At 41.9% G+C, this 22,722-nt stretch overlaps 2 protein-coding genes and 1 long non-coding RNA gene across 11 annotated transcripts in view; 2 read left to right on the top strand and 1 right to left on the bottom strand.

The window, feature by feature from the left end:
• Positions 1 to 21,174, bottom strand: part of LOC310882533 — a 43,812-nt gene extending 22,638 nt beyond the window's left edge. Inside the window, exons 1-2 of one of the 2 annotated variants that reach the window (XR_014573004.1) lie at positions 21,023 to 21,162; positions 17,526 to 17,646 (exon numbers count right to left, since the gene is read on the bottom strand). This is a non-coding gene — a long non-coding RNA (uncharacterized lncRNA). Of the gene's footprint in view, positions 1 to 17,525 lie in introns of both variants that reach the window. The other variant, XR_014573003.1, reaches the window with a different exon arrangement.
• Positions 866 to 12,742, top strand: DPM1 (dolichyl-phosphate mannosyltransferase subunit 1, catalytic). The gene is made up of 9 exons (XM_083801414.1): positions 866 to 2,031; positions 2,291 to 2,390; positions 3,982 to 4,015; positions 6,162 to 6,238; positions 6,341 to 6,366; positions 7,359 to 7,454; positions 8,963 to 9,031; positions 9,322 to 9,436; positions 11,472 to 12,742. The coding sequence occupies exons 1-9, from the start codon at positions 1,481 to 1,483 to the stop codon at positions 11,574 to 11,576; spliced, it is 1,173 nt and encodes a 390-aa protein (XP_083657540.1). The 5' UTR covers positions 866 to 1,480; the 3' UTR covers positions 11,577 to 12,742.
• A 625-nt stretch (positions 21,175 to 21,799) lies between the features above and the next one.
• Positions 21,800 to 22,722, top strand: part of ADNP (activity dependent neuroprotector homeobox) — a 31,486-nt gene continuing 30,563 nt past the window's right edge. For 7 of the 8 annotated variants that reach the window (XM_083801396.1, XM_083801386.1, XM_083801397.1 and 4 more), the window contains exon 1: positions 21,855 to 22,192. The gene's annotated coding sequence lies outside the window, so the exon portion shown is untranslated. Of the gene's footprint in view, positions 22,193 to 22,722 lie in introns of all 8 variants that reach the window. The other variant, XM_083801395.1, reaches the window with a different exon arrangement.

The following is a 22,722-nucleotide window of genomic DNA, read 5'->3' on the forward strand; positions in this document are numbered from 1 at the left end:
ATTAACAGTTATTGTTGTGTTGTTTTTTGTTGTTTATTTTTTTAAACCCACCACATGTATTATTTCAATTTATGTTGGCCAGTTAGGAGAATGAGTAAAAACTTTCAACACTAGACTCTTGTACTAGGTCATTCTCAAGGCTGTAATAATTAGAAGTAATTCTCAATTATCACTTGCACAATTAAGCAGTCATTCCAAAATTTCTTGGTTGTTTAATAGTGAAAATTATTTATTTCCACGTATTTCATGTTTTTATATAAAAACAGACACCAACAAATATATATTTTAAAAAATCATAGACATGGAAGATAGAAATACCATGTTATATCTCTACATGATATAGACACTGCACAGAGACATTTAAACCCCATGCATTTACTGTGAATATCCTTTTTTTTTTTTTTGCCATTTAGATTTCTAGTACTGAGGAAATGTTGGGTCAATTTTACTGGCCCAAGCCATGAGGCCCCCTTTAATATCCTTAGCTAATACAGGACCATATTCTTTGACAGGTAACTCCTGAATAATTCTTACAGCCTTCTGGGAGTCATTTCCTAATTTGCAAACAACATATACAGGAAAAGATGTCTGGCCATTAGTTCTCTGCTTTTCTTCACAAATTCGTTTCTCTAAGTATTCCAAATATTCTTCACTTTTTTCCTCTAATTTACTCAAAGGAATGTGGACAGCGTGTGCCAGGCGACAGATATCCACTTCAACCTGGGGACGAACATCTAACAATACATGAGGAATTTGCTCATCCAACAGTTTTTTGTACTCCTCTACAGATATCCTGTCTTTACTGGACAGCAGATGTAAAGTCCTACATTTGTCTGTTGCAGAAGAACCACAAAACGCCTCATAATCCTGAAGGCGAGTGACAGACGGGTTGTCCCCACAAACAGCACAGTCTGCTTTCTTTGGTCTTAACTTGATGTTGCGAAATTTCCCTTCCCGAGCATCAAACATCAGCATGAACTGATTGAAGGAGGAACCCATTCCAGAGGCTATCTTCAACACTTCCAAGGCCTGAATGCACCCCATGATGCCCGGCACGACACCCAGCACCCCTCCATCCGCACAGTTTGTCACCGTCTCTGGAGGGGGGGGCTTGGGGAAGAGACACCGGTAGCAGGGTCCCCCTTGGTAGTTGTACACCACTAGCTGCCCCTCCAGCCGGAGGGCACTGCCGGACACCAGGGGCTTCCCAGCCAGGACACAGGCGTCGTTCACCAGGTACCTGGTGGGGACGTTGTCGGAGCAGTCGGCCACCACGTCGTACTGCCGCACCAGCTCCAGGGCGGTGCTCGGGCTCAGGGCGCCGCAATAGGGCACATAATGTACCGTGGAATTGAGCAGCCGCAGGGCCGCCGCGGCAGACACGGCCTTGGGGAGCCCCCGGCGGGCCTCCCCGTGCAGCACCTGCCGGTGCAGGTTGCTGGTCTCCACCACGTCGTGATCCACCAGCCCCAAGCGGCCGATGCCGGCCGCAGCCAGGTACTGCGCGAGGGGGCAGCCCAGCCCTCCGCAGCCCACCACGAGCACGGAGCAGCGGGCGAGGCGCAGCTGCCCCCGCACGCCCAGCTCGGGCAGCACCAGCTGCCGGCTGTACCGCAGGATGGCGGCGGCGCTCAGCGAGGCCTGGCCGGGCAGGGGAGGGAGCTCGGCGGGGAAAGCGGCGGCGGTTACACCAGCGGACCCCTCCTCAGCATCCCCACCGCTCTCCCGTGCCAGGACGTCGGCCAGCCGCTCCCGCAGGCCCCGCAGCTCCCGCTCCCGCCGCTCGATCTCGGCGCCCAGCCGCACCGCCTCCTCTCCGCCCGCCATGCTGGTCAAAATGGCGGCCCGGGGCCGCTTCCGCTTCCGGCCGGTCGCTTCCGGCCGGCGCCGATTGGCCGGGCGGGCCGGCTGCGGGCAGCGCCGCGACATGGCGGCGGGGCACAGGAAGGTGTCGGTGCTGCTGCCCACGTACGAGGAGCGCCACAACCTGCCGCTCGTCGTCTGGCTGCTCGTGCGCGCCTTCCAGGAGAGGTACGGGGGGTGCCGGGGGCGCCGAGGGCCGTAGGGGGTTTTTATTGCTGCCGAGTGCTGTGGCGCAAGGCACCGCGGCTTGAGGCGTAACGCTGACTCACCCCAGTGAGCGCAGGCTCCCGGTCCCAGTAAGAACCACCGCGGGAGCCTCCGTTGGGAAATCGCCCCCTGCTCCGCTCTGGTGTCGTGCCTTACAGGGCGGGGTAGGCAGCGAAACCGGACTTTCCCCTTGTTCGCCTAAAAATAATTCTCGTTTCAGTGGATACAACTTTGAAATTATCATCATTGATGATGGAAGCCCGGACGGGACGCAGGAAGTTGCTAAACAACTGGAAAAGATATATGGGTCAGATAAAATAGTGAGTTGCATGCTTTGTTTGGTTTTTCTTTTTTTGTATAGGAAAGCACTTGACATTTTTCAAGAACTCGAATTAGAGTCCCTGGATCCTGCACTGACTTTCCTTACCTCCTTAAACAAGGATATAAAGTTACTTGTTTTAAAAACAAGTTACTTAAGCTTTGCATTCCACTTTAGCAAAGGTAAAACTGCAACAGTCCTGCAGCTGCTTACTAGCATTATGGACTCATACGCACAATCATAAATTAATGCTTACAAAGGTTCTCAGTACTTTGTGCGTTGCCGTGTGCTACTGGATAATGAACGGTGTTTGGTTGGTACTTTGTGCACGCCTGAGGGAAAGGTGAGGTTTGGATACAGCTGTGTTTCACTTTCTGTGGCTGCAGGAATTGGAAAATTAAAAAATGGGAAGCTAGTTGGCCGTGGGATTTATTTTTAATGTCTGGTTGCATTTCTCAATAACAAGAGTAATGTTTGGTTGGTTTCTTTCTATTATATTAATATAGAGCCATCAATTATATATAACAAGATATTGTCATTTACTTATTCTTTGTGCATCATTAAAGCCAGTTTTTTGGGGGGATAAAAGCTTTATCACAGAAGAGTGTAAAAACTCAAGTTTGAGTTTGACAGAGTTTTATGCTGTAAGCAGTGTCAGACTCTTTTCCAATCTATTACTGTGTGATTGTAAAGTTTTTAAAAGTATTTGTTGTTGGGTTTTTGTTTGTTTGTTTGTTTTTTCCCCAAGCAAATTCAGTGTTCTGATTTGTCCTCAGGGGGTTCCATCCAAATAATGTAATGGGGCTTCTTGTTTAGTGAGTTATGTTTACTGAATGTGGTATGTAGATAGCTCCAGAGGACAGTGCATTCTAGGGAGTAGACAAGGCATTGAAGTGATTTTTTTTTTTTCTAAACTTTTACTATTAAAGAACTATTATTCAACTTTGACTATTAAAGAAAAAGATGGGGGGGAGCAAAATTCACAATAATGAATTATTAGAAGGACTAATGATTACTAGTTCCTCAATTCCCTTGCCTCTGACTCACATTACTTATAACCTCTCAGATAAGGTAACAAAATTAGTCAAGATCTAAAAGTCAGTATCCATGGGTTATACCTTGTATGCACATGAAAATCTTGAAATTTTATATTCAGTACTAAAAGTATATTAAATCATGCTGGGGAACTTGCTAAAATATTCACTGTTAGTGTTTTCCATTCCCTAAATTAATGGTACTGGGGAGGCCTTTGTTTCAATTCATACGTATGCGTTTGATAGTGGAATTTGAGGAAATCCTTTAATTACAGAGATGGTACTTTTAATTATTATTTTTTTTTACTGCAGAAATACAAGTAAAGCTTATAAGGAGTTTGTTTTTAAATGTGACCTGATCAAATACCTGTTTAAAATAATGGTTTGTTTCTCTTACATTTTGTCAGATTAATTTATTTTTGTGTATTAACATTTCTAAAAGTGAAAAGGAGCTTTTAAGATGTTCTTATACTGAAAATATGGAATTTTAAGATGTCACTAAAAGTAATTTAGAACTGTTCCTCAATTAATTTATTTGTATTTTAATGTATCCTGCAGCTTTTAAGACCCAGAGAAAAGAAGTTGGGCCTTGGTAAGTCCTCATTAAGTCTGGTTTGTAGTTTAAATAAAAAAAAAAGTTATATTTTGTTTGATTCTAGCATATAAAATTCCAGAAGAATCAAAGTAAAGCCCAAGTCTAGAAATATGTTTTCAACAAGCTTGTATAAGTGAACAAAGTTAAAAAGCATGCACGTAAAAATCACAGTGTATTTATAGCAAGTTAACCACAACCTCAGACCTGAAGCCTGCGGTGACTGCTGTTCTGTACAACTATGCTTTCCTGTTAGCGTGCGCCTCTTCTCTTCCCACACAGCATTTGCTGATTACAGAATAAGGGACATGGATTGAGACAAGAAGTACCTTTTACAAGAGTGGCTGCCGTTTCTGTATGGAGCCTACTGATTCAGAGGAGACAGTGGTGCTTTCTGTGGCATCTACCTGTGTACAGGATGCTTCAAAAAGTGGGCCATAGCTTGTGCAGTCTCCAAGCCTGGGACACTCCTCTGTCAGAACTCTTCACTGTCAGCTCATTTCAGTGTAACTGTTCAATTAGGTTTAATTATGACTATAATTTTAAAAAAATGCGTATCTGACAGATGTCTAACATTCAAACTACTACGTATTGTCTCACCTATTAACTCACGCATGAACTGAAGCCTTTGAAGTGCATTACAAAAGTTCCTCATTGTCTTCCAGAAGCCCTCAGTAATTTGGGAGCCAGTCTTGTGCCGTTGAGCTAAATCATTAAAGTTTTCATGAAATGACGCAAGACTGCAATTTTGTAGATCTGATTTTGTATTTCACAGAAAGTCTAAGTCAAGCCTGTCTTTCTTTGCTTCAGAAAAAGCACCCTTAGGAGGTCATAAATGACATTAAAATTGGCAGTATCGAAGCCATCCTAAAATAAAGTCGAGATGTTTCATTCTGTTAAGATTCACATCTCGGATTCTTTTCTCTCTCCTCTTTTATAATAGGAATGGAAAAAATGATAAAATGCAGTACATTTTTGGTTTATTGGAAATCAGTATCTGTCTTTCTACACATCTTGGCAACCATTTGGTAAAACATTTCAGGTGTCTTATGTACCGAGTACTGCAGCTGACAACTTTCTCCATTCCACTGACAAAACCAAAGTTCTCCTTTTCTAAAAACTGAATTGTCTAAATTCACCTTTATACTTTTTTCTACATCTCTCATTTATCTAAGAAACTCTAAGAAGTGTACACATCTTAATTTTTCTGTTTTCTGCTTTTTGAACCTTTGTCCTAATTTGACTGGTATTATAGCATAAGCTGATTGATTTAAATTTTTTCAAGTACCATGTTAAATAATCCTACGCAATACGCAAACCTGTAACGCTTCTACTGTGTAACTTTGGAAATGACATGGGAAAGAAAGGAAAGAGGTTGTTCATTAACCAGGAGTTTAATTTCATGTGACACTGCCTGCTAAGGACATCAGTTAAGTGTGTTTTGTTTTCAGTTTTATCTATTCCTTATGAAGTTAAGAGAATAATGTGGCTTAATGAAGAGGTTTTAATCTCTGTTATGCTGCTGTACTGTTCTCGGAAGCAGTGCTATCTTTGAATGATCTGACTCAGATCAGAAATTGCCATTATTGAGGAAAGCTCTAATAGCAAAACTTGCTTGTATCAGAGAGCTACATCAGTTCATTCAGGATGAATAAAACACAATATCTGTAAGGAAGGAAAAAAATCTTTTCAGGAATATAATTCATGGTGTCAAGGAGAATAAATCAAAATGTATATGCTACTAATAGGAAATCCTGAGTATAGAACAGTTGTTTTTTTTTTTTTTAACCCTGTGATTATTTCGTTGTATCCCATTTCCAGTTTTTTATAGCTCTTAAGTGCCTGTGGTGCTTCTGAATGCTATTTGAAATAGTGACCCACTTATCAAGTCGTTTCTCTATACATTTGTAGTGCAGTAGGGTTTGACAAGACTTATATTTCTAAAATCTAGTACTGAAATTATAGGAAAAGGGGAAGCAGTTTTAGTGTTTGACCTCTGATATATCATTTTAAAATAAATTTTAGGAGTATTTAGTTAATCCTTTTCTGGTAGAACTTAAAGAGTTTAGAAAATAAGTGCAGACTGTCTAGAAGATTGCGTATGTTAAAATACTGAGGGAAATTACTTCTATATTGTTTTCATCAGGCACTGCATACATTCATGGGATGAAGTATGCCACTGGGGATTTTATTGTTATTATGGATGCTGACCTCTCTCACCATGTAAGTTGTATTTTATGTACTGTTTTTAATCTGTTGTAATTAAATATTCATTAATCCCCCCCTTTCTTTTATCTCGTCTCATCTGTTTTCTTTCTATTTCAGCCGAAATTTATTCCAGAGTTTATCAGGTAGGTGCTAGTTCTTGTATAAGTGAATGACTTCTAAACATTTATTGTTTTGTAGTAAAACTGGAAAGCTTTAGATTATTGTATAGCTGTCTTAACTAGTCAGAAAACTGCAAAGGCAAGAATTCAAATAAAAGTGATTGGACCTAGTTAGATTTGTTCCAAAACAGAACAGAAAAAATAATTAGCTTTGAACTGGAGCAAAGATCCCCGGGTTTAAACTAACAGAGAACATGTTTGGCTAAGTACTTCTCGTTCTTGTAATGGTTGTTCAGCTTTGCAAAGCTGTGTGTGTATATATATATATATATGTGTGTGTGTGTGTATATATAAATATATAGACACACACATGCACGAGGAGATCATTAGGATTATAAGATAACCTTTTTTATTTTTTATTTTTCTAATGATCTCGTGTGTGTGTGTAGGGGTACTGATTGGAGGACTCAGTCCTCAGTTAATTGTGAAGTACTTCTCTCCTGTCTGCCTACCTCTTATCTTCCTCTCTCTGTAAGATTTCAATTTGTGAGAAGCAGTAAACAGGCATTACGATGGTGGCTAAGGGTAGTTCAATAATTTTCAACTTTCTTACTAAGTAGTACCAGAGGCCTACAACTTTTAGATAAGGTTCTGCATCAGTTAGGCATGGCATGGATAGTTCCAGACCTCTTTCTTTTTCCCCTTACTATATGTTTGTGTAATTTAAATGTCTAAATCAGCATTTGGTCTTATCTTTATTTTTATACTAGAGAGACTTGCTTTGAAAATAAGATACTCTGAGATTGTTCTTTATAAGAGATCAATTAAGCATTTTTTAAATGCATAATGCACCATAACCAGCCTTACTATTGTTTTCCTGTCTTCTCTACTTATTTGTTTAAAGGTTTGTAAAGTATAGAATTTGTATTAAGAGTGATCATTCTTATTTTGAAATTTATACTGACTTTATATAAATATTGTTCCTGTTTTGTTTTGGTGAAATCAATTGCTTATAGAAAGCAGAAAGAAGGCAATTTTGATATTGTGTCTGGTACAAGATATAAAGGAAATGGAGGAGTACATGGCTGGGATTTGAAAAGAAAGTTAATCAGGTTAGTATTTTTTAGATACTTACACATAAATTTGTTGTTTAGAAATTAAAAATTCCAAGTACAGAACTCCAGTAAATCCGTGTGAACTGAACTGAGTCTTTAGTCAGTTGTACTGGGTACTGCAAAATTATGTTAAATAATAGGAGTATGCACAATCTGTAGATTCTTCAATTAAAAATAACAAAGAACTTAATGATACAACTTGGTTTGAGAAATTGGTTGATACAGTGTAAAAATCTGCACAGTGTCAATTTGGGACACTTTTTCAGGTTTATCATCCAAAAAATGAGCTGAGACTGACACTTTTCTCAAGTTTGAAAGGCATGTGTAGTTAGCTTTAAGCGCTGCAGTGGTCCTTATCCTCAACAGTAAATGACTTGCTAAACCCCTCTGTTGACACTCTGATTTGCCAGAAGTTAAGAATTATCTGGCGTGATCGATGTCAATAAATCATTACTTAGACCTTACTGAAAAAGGGTTACAGTCAGCACCAAGGAAAAGTTTCACCCCCAAAGAAGAAAACTGTATCAAGGTCATATAAGCACATGGAGGCTGGCATCTCACGTTTATAGGGGCTCACAGATTTTGATCAGCTAATCAACAAATTTCTTCTGCATAACAACTTTTCTCTTCTACATGTTTTAAGAGAATAGGCATAACTTAATGCTGTTGTTCTTTTTTTTTACTGTAAAGAATTTGGAGGTGAAGTATTAACAGTCTGATTAGGAGACACAGGTATCACAGATTAGGTATCACAGGGATTTGGATTTCTCCCTTTTTTTTAACGGCTAGAGTAAGTGCTTAGTTTTTTGTGAATGTAAATACACTGTACGCATTCCTCCCACCCATCCCTGAAGGGAAGAAGAAAAAAAGAAAACAAAGAAAGGAAAAAGAAGAGAGTAATGGGTGTTACAGAGAAGTCCTTTTGTATCAAACACTACAATGTGAAGGAGTTGGACATCTCATCTGTATGTAATATAGCCCTGAGCAACATAGTCATGAATGACTTTTCAGTCTTGCAACATTTTTCATCTGTGGAGCTTTTCCTTATTATACTATGAAAGCAGAGTAAATCAAAAGCGAATCTTGCTTTTCTAAATCCAAGTCTAACGTTCATCCAGGAAGCAATTTTATTCTTCTCTCTTAGTGAACGTTAGAGGAAAAATGTAATTTTGTCGTCAAATTTATTTCTTCTGTACTGTAACACAGTGTGTGGTGGTACTGACAATTCTACTATAAACAGACTGTAAAACTAATTTCTAAAAATTATTTTTTCCTTCATGAAGTTCAATAATCTGTTAATCATTTGAAAAACAAAATGATGGGATTTGTCTTAAGACAATCATTTATTAATCAAATCTAATAGTGAAAATATATTAGGAATACAATTGTTTCCTCCTAAGCAATTAAAAGTTTCTTTTTTGATATTTACTTATTTTCTAGAAACTCTGCTTGATCTTTCGGAATGATGTACTGGGTAATTTTGACATTTGTGTTTTCTTTCGCAGTCGTGGAGCCAATTTTATAACTCAGGTTTTGCTGAGGCCGGGTGCATCAGACTTAACAGGGAGTTTCAGGTATGGGCCTGGTATTCATGTCATAAAGTCTATTGAAAATTAAGAAACTGCTAAACAAGGAACTGGAGTAAGAACAGACCTTTACAGAGGACTATGACGTCTGTTTGAAAAGGGTGTGAGAAATAGCAGACCAGATTGCAAGAACTGTTGCTCCTATCACTTTGTTAATGATTTTTTAAAACGGTGATGATATGAATGAGTGATTACAGTTAAGATTCCTACACGCGGTATGTTGATTTCTGAAGTTCAACAACTGTTTCAGGTTTCATTTTCTCTGTAATCATTTACAGGTTATACAGAAAAGAAGTCTTACAGAAACTAATGGAAAAATGTGTTTCTAAAGGATATGTCTTCCAGATTGAAATGATTGTTCGGGCCAGACAGCTAGGATATACTATTGGAGAGGTATAGTAAAAGTCCTGATAAGCATATTATGCTTTCATTTAAATGTAGGTACAGATTGCTGTACCAGTCAGGTTTGTGACATGGGCTCTGTCACAGGTCAGTTATGCTGTCCTCCACAATTCATATGTAACATTCCCAATCTTCCTTCCTCCTTTGGTTTCTCCCGTGTGGGGAGAGTTCTAACATCTGAAGAGCTGCTTCATTTTTCTGCTTCAGCACTGCTTTAAAGATATCTTTTAAGATATTCTTTGATATCTGTAACAAACTTGACAGCGTTCAGATTGCTAACATAGACCTGTATATAAGATTATTTTATTACTTTGGGGTTTTTTGTTTGTTTTTACGGTTCTGTTTTATCTCTATATTGTAACTTCTTGGGGCAGGATAATTTTCCATTAAGTCCATTGATACAATGTTTCCTGACCAATAGTTACGATTCCTAGACAGTTTATAATTATCCAAATAATGATACTGACATTTCAGAAGAGTTGACGCTTTAATGTCTAATTCCTGGTTTGCAGATGCTGCTTTTGTAACCACAGGAGGAATAGGAGTTTTTCATGCAGTTGTAAAATGTGTACAATCATGAGAGTTAAACAGTTCTTACGCAAAGTTAAAAATGAAGATTTCTAAGACCTGCTAGTCTAAAAGAAACAAGGGGTGGTAAGATAACTGACACAAGCTACACGCACCCATTTCCTTTTGCTGTGTTTCTGTACCATAAGTGAAATGTACCACGGCACGTGGAACATGCCCTTCTGGAAATGCCTCCTTTAAGACTAACAACAGAGCTTCCCATGCAAGAACGGCAAAGTCCAGCCACAACACAAGTGGTTAATCCCTATACTGAAGGGGAAGACTGGATACTTCTTGGTAGATTAGATATAAATGGTTCTTCCATCACTGGTCACGAAATACCACATCTGATATCCTGAGCTGACTCTCTTGAGTGATTTCTGGCCCTGCCCCTTAGATCAACTGTCCACAGGTGCCATGATGCTTACTGGGATTACCAAAAGGAGCCTTACTAAGAAAGCCAAAATCATTAAGTCTATCTGCATGCCTTGTTTTATATCTTAACTGTCTTCTTTCCCTGGTTTCTCTTCTACCGTGGACTGATGTGCTTAGAATTTTGAGAAATCCTCAGTCCTGGCACAGCTGCAAGGGTGTGGTAATTTTTGTGTTCCACTTGCCAGATGATTTCTGGTTGAAACTGCCAGCAAACACTAAGCCAGTTTTTTAATGACTTTTGCAAATGCAATTCTTTATTTTAGCTGAAGTATCTTGATTTCACACACAAACATATATGGAAATTTTTGAATATTCTGTTACAGTATTGGCAAAATGATCTGTCATACGTCATTGTACGTGGTCAAATTACCGAAAAGGAGTGTGTTCCTCACACTTTATAAGTAGTGAGTCAATCTGGACAGTATGATCACTTAAGTAAGGGAAACAAAATAACTTTTAAATGACTTTTTATCCAGTAAATAACCTGTAAAATGGTCAAAGACAGACAAAGGTAAGTATTGCTTGTAAAAATACTCCCTAACTGCCATACTCAGATGTCATCTTCTAGCCAGCGATGAGGTTGAACAGAATACTGTTTCACGATGGCAGGAGATGGTTGCTTTCCAGAGGCATTTTCTTAAAGTTACTTTATTTAGCTAACAGGGAAGGTGATGAAGGTTCACTTTGAGCCCTGGACTTTTACCGTACTTAGGCTTTTGAGTTTGTTCTAACTGCCGTATCATCCAACCACTGAGTAACGTCTTTGGATCATCTTTAAAGGTGATAAACCAAATATTTTCATGCTACCCAGCTATATGGCCATCATTAAAGTCATTGGTACGAAGAACTGAGATGAAGGAAGGCAGTCTGGTGCTTTCTGAATTCCCCCATATAAAAGTGCCGTAGTTTAATGTCCGTGTTTTGCCTTTCTCTCTCTCTCTCTCTCTCTATTTTTTTTTTTTTTAACATAATTTCTGGTTATTTAGGTTTTGAACATTAAAAATAGTTTTCCTTGTTTCAACAGGTTCCTATTTCATTTGTGGACCGTGTCTATGGAGAATCTAAACTGGGAGGCAATGAAATAGTCTCCTTCTTAAAGGGACTCTTGACCTTGTTTGCTACAACATGAGACTTTCTAAAAAAATTTATTTAGAATAAAAACATTTTCTGACCTGTGTGTGGCTTTTAGCATGTAATAGCAGAAGCTTGATAATTTGCCTGGTGACCAGAAGATCCTCTATGATAAATGAACTGCACGTTAAACTAGTCAAAGTAAAAACTAATACCCTACGCCTTTTTTAAAAAAAATAATGAAGTCTAATAAAGAACACAAAGCTAAATTGTATTATGCATTTAGAAATGAATCATTATTCAGCAGAAGTTAAAGATTATTTTGAAATAAAGATGAGCAAGTACCTTAAAAAATATTAATTTTTTTATCTTCATTCTGTGTTTTGCAGAATAGTATGTTAAACATATACTAGTTAGTTCCCTTTCTTTCCTCGATGCAGATGTACATCTATGTTAGAGCAGATATAAAACATAAAGGTGTTTCTACAGAACTGATAACTTGTGTAGTTTAAGAGGAAGGTATGGATGAGTACAGTGTTTGTTCTTTTTAAATTTGCCTCTAGGCCAGAAATACAGAATATTCTTGGGATAAGAAAGAGAATCACTTTGGGATAGTTTGTATTGCGTGTGCATGTCCAGAAATAGATGATTCTTTTTTCCTATTTTCTTTAAAAAATAAACATTTTTAGAATCTAAAACAGGAGGATAACATATCACACAACTTTAGGGTGATAGAAAATCCAATTGAATAGAGGACCTCACTGAAGATATCCGAGATTATTTTCTTACATCAAGTAACACTTTGCAATGTAATATCTATACTTGTTCCAGAACCTGACTGGGAAAAAAATACAAACAGTGTAGTACTGTTGGCTGTTGGTTTTTTTTTTTTTTTTCTGTCTCACTATTTGACCTAGTCAGAACTCAGAAATGCTGAAGAACTTGCAATCAAATATGCATTTTTAGAGAGGATTTTTTTTTTTAAAGGAGCAAGTAGGAAGATGAAATTGTTCTGATAATGGCTTTGTATACGAGAAAAATACATCCTTGCATTTTTTTGGGGGGGAGGAAGGGTAGTTCTGTTAATACATGTATCTCAGAAAATGGGGGGAGAGGAGAAACAACAAATACTTTAATGATTGTACTTATTTTGCTTGTATTTGTTTGCATTCCTCTAATACACTAAATGCAGTTGTTAATATTAAAAAAAATGTTAAAAGTCTGTACATAACTATCTGAAATGTGAATTTATTATTTATTTTTAAGAAATTATCCCACTCAATGACAAAAAAACTTCAAAATCCAAACTTATTTTCTAGTGGATTGTTTTAATTAAAGATACTCCTTTGTTTTCTAGTGAAGTTGTACAGATTCTGCTATTTTTCCCCTTTTCTGAGTACTCAACAGCAAATATTTTCAAATAATAAATGCTTTAAAATAATAAAAAAGGTAGCTGTAGGTTTTGAATCTACCTGTAACTGGATTACAGTGACTTAACTGTACATTTTGTGACATTTGCCTGTACTTTCCCAGCAAATTATGTTCATCTCTCTATAATTTAATTTGGTGCAGGCTAATCTGATCTAATAATATATACAGAAATCTCTGGGCCTGAAGGACCACTGAACTCTCATGTGAAAAGGTTTCATCTATTTATGTTTCGTTTGGAGCATCCATGGATAAAATAAACATTTTAAGTTTAAAATAGGTACAAAATTTTTAATTACCATATAGTTTTTACAAGTTTGTTTGCATCTCATACAATTGGAAACCATTTCCTAGAATACATATTGAGCCTCAGCAAGATCATAAATTTCTCAAACTTCTATGTAACTAAAGTAATATTAGTTATTTGTGATCTAGCTCTTGGGAATTACAATATATATGCGTGGTTTTTTTTTTTTATGAAAACTACCTGGTAAATTCCCTTCATTGCAAAGTCATCTACTTATGAGATGGCATTTGAAGTAAGTTGCTTTTAAATATAAATTAGGATCATTATGTGCAGTGTATTTTGTGTGCTTCAGTACATGCAAGTTTGAAGCATAACTGGGCTATATTCGGTTTTTAGATAAATAGATAATGTTTCTCATTATGCGTAAAGGCAACGGAATTTAGGTTATCATAAAGAAAAACGGCATAAAGAAACTAAAGCAAGTGTTCTATGGCATCAGTACACAAGCAGAAAGATGCATTCTGCAGCACAGCCTGAGACGAGAAAAGGTCACAAGAGTAAAACTGATTTAATCGCCTGCACCAAGCTACTCTTAGAAAATGCTACTGAAAGGACCTAATAAAACGTGGATCCAGTGGACAGAAGCAAAATCAATGTCACTGCTGGCTGCAGAGCAGCTCTGCGAGCTTTCCTTGAGTTAGCAGGCAATGGATACGCATGCGTATTTTACTGTATATATCATGAAAAATAACTTTTTTTTCCCTAGCCAAAGACTGTATGTTTCTTCAGAAAGGGGAGTGGGCTACAGGTAACTCACTAAATACTGAATGCACTTTCAAAAGTTCCCTTACTGCAAGTTTTAAAAGCCTCAACTTCAGAAGTAGCTTCTGTTTCTGTGTTTGACCCTCCATGCACTTGCAGAGGAGAGAATCATAAATTCGTATTGTGCTAATGCTGAGTAAAACAAACACACAGAATCTTTGCCCAGACTTGACCTAACTAGCCTTTCCCTTCATCTTTTCTGCCATCTCAGACTTCTGTACTTTCTTTCCAAATAGTTTCTCCCCTGAGGTGTCTAAAACCATCTGATTCTAAAGTATTCCCTGTGCTTGAGCACGTCGGAGCCTCACGAGCACTCAAACGGGTGTTCTGTACGTAGGAAAACTTTACAAAAACAAGCTCCAAGACTGCACTTTAACTCTGACCTTTTCTCCTGTATGCACTGCTGTGAAAGTTCACAGAGAATAAATATTGTAAAACTGTAGCCAGTGGCCAGAGTTCTAATACAAAGCCTTCTTTAATAAAGCTTGTGTCTTTTAAACAAGACATGGGGTGAAATAGCCTTCATTTAGTGCTTCTTCTGGTGGTTTTGAGTTTCTGTTAATATAAACCCTTTGAGTTACTTGAATTTGTTATCAGCTTCTTTTAAACAAGTTATAAACCACCTATATAAATTCTTAGTAAAAAAAATAATTTTTTTTTTTTGAAAGAATATGTATTGTAGGGAAAGAATGGCCTATAAAGTAAGAAGGCAGTTGTACAAGAAGGTCCATGCTGTCTCTTAGTGCTCAACAACAGCTGCAGAATGAAAGCATGTAAAAAACACCTACTGTGTTCTTTGCCCAACTACACCAACGGGCCGTACGGGGTCTTCTGGAGCCAGAGATCGAGAGGGCCTGGACCTTTTAATGGCTTCTGGTGCTTTCTACGGATTTAATTGCTTTTTGAATCAATTTATAGTCCTAGCTTCTACAGCATCCTGTGGCAGGGAGTTCAGCAATTTACACGTGTATTTTGTGAAGTCCTTTCGTTTCAAACCTATCACCTAATAAATTCATCGGATGTTCCCTATTGTTTCCCATTTCCCTTTTCCTGTGTATTATTTTATAGACCCTGCTTATCTCCTCATTGTACTCAGTCCTGTTTTTTTTAAGTCCCTCAGACAGACGCCACCCCGCAGCACCTTGCTATTCTCAAAATGTCAGTAGCACGTTACAGTTCTATCTTTAGGGACCAGGTGCCCTGAACTCCATACAATGTCTCAAATATTCATGTACTAGGGATTTATATGGTCACATTTTAGGTTTCAGTTCCTTCCTTAATCCCATTGCAATATTTCGCTTGCCTTGTTTTGGCCACCACAAAATACTGAATTGATATTTACAGGGAATTTTTCATTCTACGTCCCTGGTTTTACAGTTCCACATAAATCAGCTTTTCTTAATTACATCCATATTCATTTCCTATGAAAGCACAAATACTCTGCTAATGTACTTTACTTTCTCCATTATACTTCCTTAAGAATCTGTGTCTGCAAGCAACTCAATCATTTGGCAAGAACAGGAGCTTTAATTCCTTCCTGGCTTAAATCTGTGCAAATCATGGATATGTTTGTTTGGACATGTTTAATGTAGAGGGGGGAGCAGGTAACACATTTTATACCGGTAATACACCCTTTCCCCAAACAGCAAATATTTCCTTTGGCAGATGGGCAAAGCTATGGGAAGGAGACCTCTTGTTCTGTTATTGTGGACTAGAAATTCAAGGTGGCGTGTGAAAAGTCCTACACAAAAACCCATGGAAACAACCCAAGCATGTGCTAAACTTCAAGAGTATTGTCCCAACAGATTTGAAATTACAGAAGAACCGGTTGCGAAGTTATGCATGGAGTTTTACACAGCAGGGCATAAGGTTATCCCTGACATACGTGAGGTCCTTGCGCTCTGTGTGGTTTGTGAGTCCCCAGTCAGAGCTGTGACCTAAGCAGGCCTGTGCTGATGTGAATTTTTTATTGGACAAACTGAAGCCCCAGCTGTGAGATGAAACACTACTGGGGGCTCCTGAAGTTGATACCACCTTTTGTCAGAGGACTTATCACCCCATCAGCTATAGGGTGTGGCAGCTGAACTGTGAGCAGCTGTGTGGTCTCCTTATGCCCTTAACACCTTCCAAAGCCCTGCCCCGGGGATACGCAATACAGCCCCATACCCCGAGCCATGGAATTTATCACTCAGTCGTACAAAAATTTTCATATGCAACTCCTCTGACTACATCATTATGATCCCACAGCTGGGACAACCACTTCACACAACCAAGGCCTGGTTAGCATATCCAACTGAATCAGAAATCAGCATCAAAACAGTATCCCTAGTTTATCAGGTTTGGAGCTCGAGGGTGAAGAGTCGACTGATCTGAGGTTGGAAGGAGTTGGCTTCAGTTGTGGTTTGTTTTTAAAATACGAAGCTTTAATCTGAGTCTGCAATAAAGATGTGCCTAGTTGCCAATATGGGCAGCACAATAAAACATATTTTCCAGTGGACTGTGTAGAAGCCAACTGCGAGGCTGCACAACCTTCTGCATATCAACAGTAAAAAATAGCAATGACTAATCAATAATATTTATCTAAGGGTCTATCAAGATTCCCAGTATAAGCATGGATTGAAATCTTGGCACAACTGAATTAAATGACAGATTGCCTACTCAGTTCAGCGCGTTGGACTTGAGCAACAGCTTTTCAACAGTTAGCATTCCAGAGCGGCAGGCAAATTAGGATCAGTAAATACAGAGTATATGCAGACGAGAGGGATTGCTTATCAAACTTTATCACTGTTTTATGACATATCACTGTTTTATCACTGTTTTATGACACCTCCAAGGTGTCATGCTGTAAAAGTCATGACTAAAGAAAGTAATCACGGAACATCTGTAAAGCATAAACATTTTTGGAGGATCATTTCCTCCCCTCTGACCCCGCCACGTTTTACCTTCTTTCTTCAGGTGTGGTGGCCATTCATACCAACTTATATATCGTGATTGTTACTGTTCAGGGGAAGTATATTGGGACCGGAGAGAAGTAAACTGAACTACAACTTTTAATCCAAAATTAGATCTGAAAACTCATCCCTAGAGATCGGGATTTCTCAAGAAAACAGCAGTGGGCACACACAATAAAATGTAAGGTTTTTCCTGCAAGGTTAGCAATACCAATGGTGCATCACAAAGACACGTGTTTGGCTCACAAACTCTTTCCCCGTTTTGACTTTTTCAAACATGTCACACCCGTAGCAGCAGGTGAACCCATAGAAAACCACAATTGAGAACTTGATGCTTTCTGGGAAGCTGGGGGTGGTTATCTAGCTCCTAAGATGCTGTGCTCTCGGGAAGGGGAAGATCTGAGCACTAAAGGATACTTCTACCTTTGCTCCAGAACAGGAAAGATCTCGACTGAGCTCCTACAGTCACAGCTTGAGAACGCTCAGGTCCCTTCCAGCCCACTACTTCTGTGCAACAACTGGGGGGATACCCGCAAAGAAAATAACCAGATTTACTTACTATGTGGTGAAGTTCATGTCGTGGCTCAAATGTGCTTGGAGAGCTCTCATTTCCAGTCCAGTCTTCCATTCTGCTTGCTCTTGCAAAGAAGGCATACGGCAGTACTTTTGATGGGCTGATCCTGTCAAAATAATTACATTACTTGGTATTACAGCTTCAGTGCAGGGGAGGTAAAAGAGACAAGCTGCTTGAACATGCTAAATTATTGAAATTTGCAAGGTAGGTGATTTTGTAATTTTTTTTTAATTGACATTTTTATTAACTAAATCCACAATCAGAATTCATTCTTTTTCAAAGTGTTGACAGAACCTGGAAGCTGTCAATCTTATATCCACAAAAACACCGTGGTTTGTCATGGCAGAGCAGCATCACCTCCCAAGGACATTATACTTGACTGACCAGCTTCCAAAGTGAAATCTAAATATTGCATACCACATACCAATTTCTTACTGTTCTAAGGGATCAACCTTTCCTTCCAAGTTATCCTAACCAGCTAAGCAAATCTGTCTTAAGCAGCTATTATCACCTGCTCAATAAGTATTTTTTTTTCTTAAAAACAAGGGAAAAATGAGTACTCTTTGTGAAGGGATAGTTCTTCCCTACTTTCATCTTGACACAGACTGAATTTGGCTCCTTCCTGGTGACTTTTGCCAAAGTCATTTTCATGGAAGGTTAGAGAATGCTGACAGATGATGAAGTGTCTGAATGACAAAGGAGCTGGATGGCTTAATGGAACCCTGTGAGACTAGGGATCTTAATGCTGCTGAGGATTAACCTTAATTGTATTTATTATATAATTAATTATGTTAGGGACTTACAACCACTGATAGCTGGCTTAGTTATTCTGTATTCGAACAAACACAGTACGGCTGCTAAACTAGCGCAATTGTAAACACGGTCACAAGTCAGACCTGAATCAATAGCACGACACACCTTCAATTATACCTGTTCAACGTGGGAATGCTAATTGTGTCCCCTCTGGTGTTAAGTGTTTAGCCTCTTACAATGCCATGATTCTATGGGTTTCTCCAGTTGTCATAGCCTGTTGTGAGAAACAATACCCACTTCCATAATACAAAAAGTATATTAAGAATATTAGCATGAACTATTGTCTCGCATTGTGCGCACAGCAGAAAAATGGGCTCACGCCTTTGTTTCTCCTTCTTCCCCACTGCTTGAATTTTACCTTTCAAATCAATCTTCTCATACAAGCTTTGTATCATTCTCATCTTTCTTTTCTAACTTGCTAACTGCTGACAACTGCCATCCTCTGCAAATCGTCTGGAAAACTCTCACTGAACTAAATGAGAGGAAGATCTTGTCCATCACTTGAGGATTGCTTTCAACATCTACTGTCGTATCCTCACCCCCAAATCATCTGAGCCCTGTCACTGCAGACTTTATGCCGAAACAGGCAATGGCTCCCATTTGCTCAAACTGCTGCTGCTTCATTATCTTTCCCTCCTGTTGTTCTCTCTTAAAAATCTTTGCCTGAATCACCCACCTTGTGCACTGGGTAGATATTTCTGCCTTCTGGTGCTCTTCTTGCCATGCATACCTAATTTAATTTCCTCACACCAAATTCCAGTTTCCAAAGTCTTTCCAATTTGTTTTCTGTGTTCTTTTTGTCCCTAATTAGACTGGGTACCATTATCATAACATGGCTGGAATGTCATTTCCAGCTGGAAATTCCTTGATATTGTTGTATATTGAGGAAGTGGTTAGAGAACTTTCTATCTTTGGCTGTTCTGGCTGCCAGCCTAGCCTGGAGGCTGTGTCTGATAAGTATCAATAAACTACCGCAAGATACAAAATTAATACTTTCATTTGCAAACAGAATTCCGGACATGAAAATATGTCCAAAAGCCTGTTCATTTCTCCTGCCTGAAATCAAAATATTTCTGCTTGCACTATTGTATCATTTACACACACATTTATGTTGTGCTCATCCCGTTAAACATCTATCACATCTAATTTCTATTTCCAAGGGCACTGTTGTGTTCCATAAAACGCAGTTCCTCTAACCTTCAGGCACTTCTATGTTTTCTCAAATTCAGCTTTTAGATTTGAAGGTCTGTGGGTCAGGGATTTGTTTTTCTGCTATTTTTGTCTTATTAGACATTTTTTCTCTTGCTGTTGGATTTTCTTAAAAATTTATTTTCTATGCGTAATAAATCCATTCTAGAACCCTAAATTATGGTGGTGACGCATACAGTCAGTTAAATCTAACCTCTCCAGCCTTGCCCATCTTCTTGGCACAAGCAAATGCCCCAGAACGTCTTGCAGCCTCAAATCTAAATTATCGCTTGGTAACTTCCATTTAAGTTTTCTGCTACTATTGTTCATTTTCTCATTTAACCATTCTTGTATACAACCAAAAGCATCAGATGGACTTAAACTTCACAACAGGTAAGGCAACTGCAGTAGTTAATGTTCTTCACTCCAAAACTTCAAGAACTGTTTATCGTCATGCTTTTTTTTCGTCTTTCAGAAAGAAGAAAAGTTTGTGTAACAATGTCATATTAAATGCGCTACAAACGTTTCTCCCTTTCTTCTAAAATTTTAATTTGGAGAAGAAAATGTAAATCTGAGCAGTAAGAGATGTTAGGTAAAAGTGATCTCAAAACTTTTTTTTTTCTCCCCCAAGCAGAGGAACTTCAAGTTCTAGAAACTTTTTTTTTTAGTGCTAAATCACAAGTTTTGTTTGTGCAGGTAAGTTTTGTGTACTTCCATTCTGTTATAAAAGACTCTTTCCTCATCTTTCTGATTCTTATGACCACTAATGTGAAGACAGTGTGAAATACGTGGTGAAATAAGGGTGTGATTTGCCAACAGTGTACTTATAAATGCAGTTGAACTAGAAAGTCTTGAAAAAAGGTAACAAACACCGTAAAACATCACTAAATTCTTCATTAAAGATATTTATGTGAATTGTGGTGTAAACATTTGCAGGATGTGAGTCATATAAAAATGTAGGAATTCGCTGTTTTATGAAGTCCAAGTAAGTTACAGCAACTTTTCTACGCTTTTAAACTTCAGAAAAGAGACTTTTCTTTCTAGCATCATGAGGCTCAACTGTTGTGTGTGTCACTGAAGTAGCAAGGCTTTGAGTGCCGAGCACGGCAGGAATTGAGCTTTGCTTCACCTTTCAAGTTCGTGTGCTTTAGAAGTTGCAGCCACCACTGCTCCACTTCACTTACGGCACCTTTTTACCAAGCTATCAAATTAGGCCTCGGCTCTTCCAGGCTCCCGAGCGTGCCCACCCATACGCAGCCGGGCAGGCGGCGCGCAGCGCCCTGTCGTGCCTCAGCCGTTACCGCTGAGGAGTTACGCCCGTGAAGCCGACAGCCTCCCTCCCGCCTGCCGTGCGGGCGTGTGCGTGCAGCGCTCACCAGAAACCAAAAATCTAACAGGGATAATGGCGCGCCTGCAGGAAACAAGCCCAAAGTGGGCAAATTTGATAAACTGGCGGTGTCCACGTATATTTGTCCCCTCACCTCAGCGCCGTACCACACCCGCAGCAGCTCCTGCCACCTGTGTGCGCGAGGCTTGTCCCTGAGCGGCCACCGAGCACCGCCTTCGCCCCGCTCGACGCCTCCGTGCCCTGTGCTGGGCCTCACCCTGTGCCCCCGGCCCCGGGGGGCCCCGGGGGGCCCCGTGCCCCGCCGCCCGGGGCCGCCCCGCGGCGCTGTCCATGGTGTGAGGGAGCGGCGGGGCCGGGCGGGGCCGGGCGGGGCCGGGCGGGGCCGGGCGGGGCCGCGCTGAGGAGGGAGGGGGCGGGGCCAAGCGGGGCGGGGCGGGGCCGCCCCGTGGGCGGCAGGCGGCACGAGGCCGCGCGGTCACGTGCGCGGCGGCGCGGTCACGTGGGCGCGCCCCCGGCGGCGGCGGGAGGCCCCCTCGGGCCGGGATGTAGTCCCGGCTGGGGGCGGCGGACGGATACCCGCGCGGCGCCGGCCCCATCCACAGGGCGCGGCGCCTCCTAGCGGGGCCGGGGTAGATCCCGCCGCCGTCTCCTCAGCCGCCGGGGGGGCTCCGGGCCTCTCGCGAGACACCCCCCCTCGCCTCACCTCACCCCTCCCGGTTCGCGCAGCCCCCGCCCCGTTACCGGGAGCCTCCCCGCGGGGCCCGGCGGGGGCAGTGCCGACGGGAACCCACCGCCGCTCTGCTCCCCCCCCCCCGGGGCGCGGCCCCCTCCCTCCCCTCCCGCCGGACAATGAGTCCCGTATGCTAATGAGCGCCTGGCGTCACTTCCGCTCTTTCTCGGCCGCCATCTTGGCCAGGGCAGGTTCTGGGCAGGAGGGACCCGGCTGTATTGTCCGCAGGGCGCCCGGGGAGACAGAGCCCCCCCCGCACCCCCCCCCCCCGCGCCTCCCGCACCCCCCGCGCCCCGGGGCCCGAGCCCTGTGAAGCCGCCGCCCCCCCGGGGCCCGCTCCCCACAGCCGCCCCCTTCCTCCTTCTCCTCCTCCTCCTCCTCCTCCTCCATCCCCCCCTCACGCAGCCCCCCCCCGCCCCCTTTGTCTCCCCCGCGCCGCCGCCGGCTGCGCTCCGCCCGCCCCGCACACACACGGCGCACACACACACACACACACACACCGCTCACACCCCCGAGGCTGAGGTGCCGGGGGAGCGCCCGCCCTCGCTGCCGAGGACAGAGAGCCCCGGGCAGGTAGGTGTGTGCGCGGCTCCGCGGCACGGCCCGGCTGCGGGCGGCCCCCGCCCGCCTCAGGACATGGCCTGGCCCCCCCCCGGCGGGACCCGGCCCCGGGGTGGTCGGCTGGGGGGCTGCGAGGGGGGCGGGCGGGCCCCTTCCCTTCCCTTCCCTTCCCTTCCCTTCCCTTCCCTTCCCTTCCCTTCCCTTCCCTTCCCTCCGCCGTGCCCGGCCGCACACCCGTTGAAGCGCTGAGGCCGCCCCAGCGGGCGGCGGGGACCGCTGCGCCGCCGCCTTCCTTCCCTCCTCCTCCTCCCCTTCCCTCCCTCTTTCGCTTCCCTTCCCTCCGGCCGCTCAGGGGATCCGTCCCGGAGCCAGCATCCCGCCGCTGCTGTAGGGCCCCGGTGGCGGAGTTGGGGCCGGAGCCAGGCGGGCAGCGGCCCCCAGCCCGCCGGGAGGAGCCGGAGCCGCTGCCCCGCGCCGAGCCCCAGCCGCGGGATGCAGCCCAGCACAAGCAGCGGCGGCGGCGCCGCCTGGCTCGGCCCTGC

The sequence above is a fragment of the Anser anser genome, assembly GCF_964211835.1.
Source record: "Anser anser genome assembly, chromosome: 16".
NCBI classification, from domain to species: Eukaryota; Metazoa; Chordata; class Aves; order Anseriformes; family Anatidae; genus Anser; species Anser anser.

Bases quoted from the DNA above. Each gene is read 5' to 3' on its own strand.
- DPM1 (XM_083801414.1), top strand. From the start codon at position 1,481: ATGCCGGCCGCAGCCAGGTACTGCGCGAGGGGGCAGCCCAGCCCTCCG. The intron at 9,032-9,321 runs GTATGGGCCTGG...AATCATTTACAG, and splicing joins GACTTAACAGGGAGTTTCAG to GTTATACAGAAAAGAAGTCT. The intron at 9,437-11,471 runs GTATAGTAAAAG...TTGTTTCAACAG, and splicing joins TAGGATATACTATTGGAGAG to GTTCCTATTTCATTTGTGGA.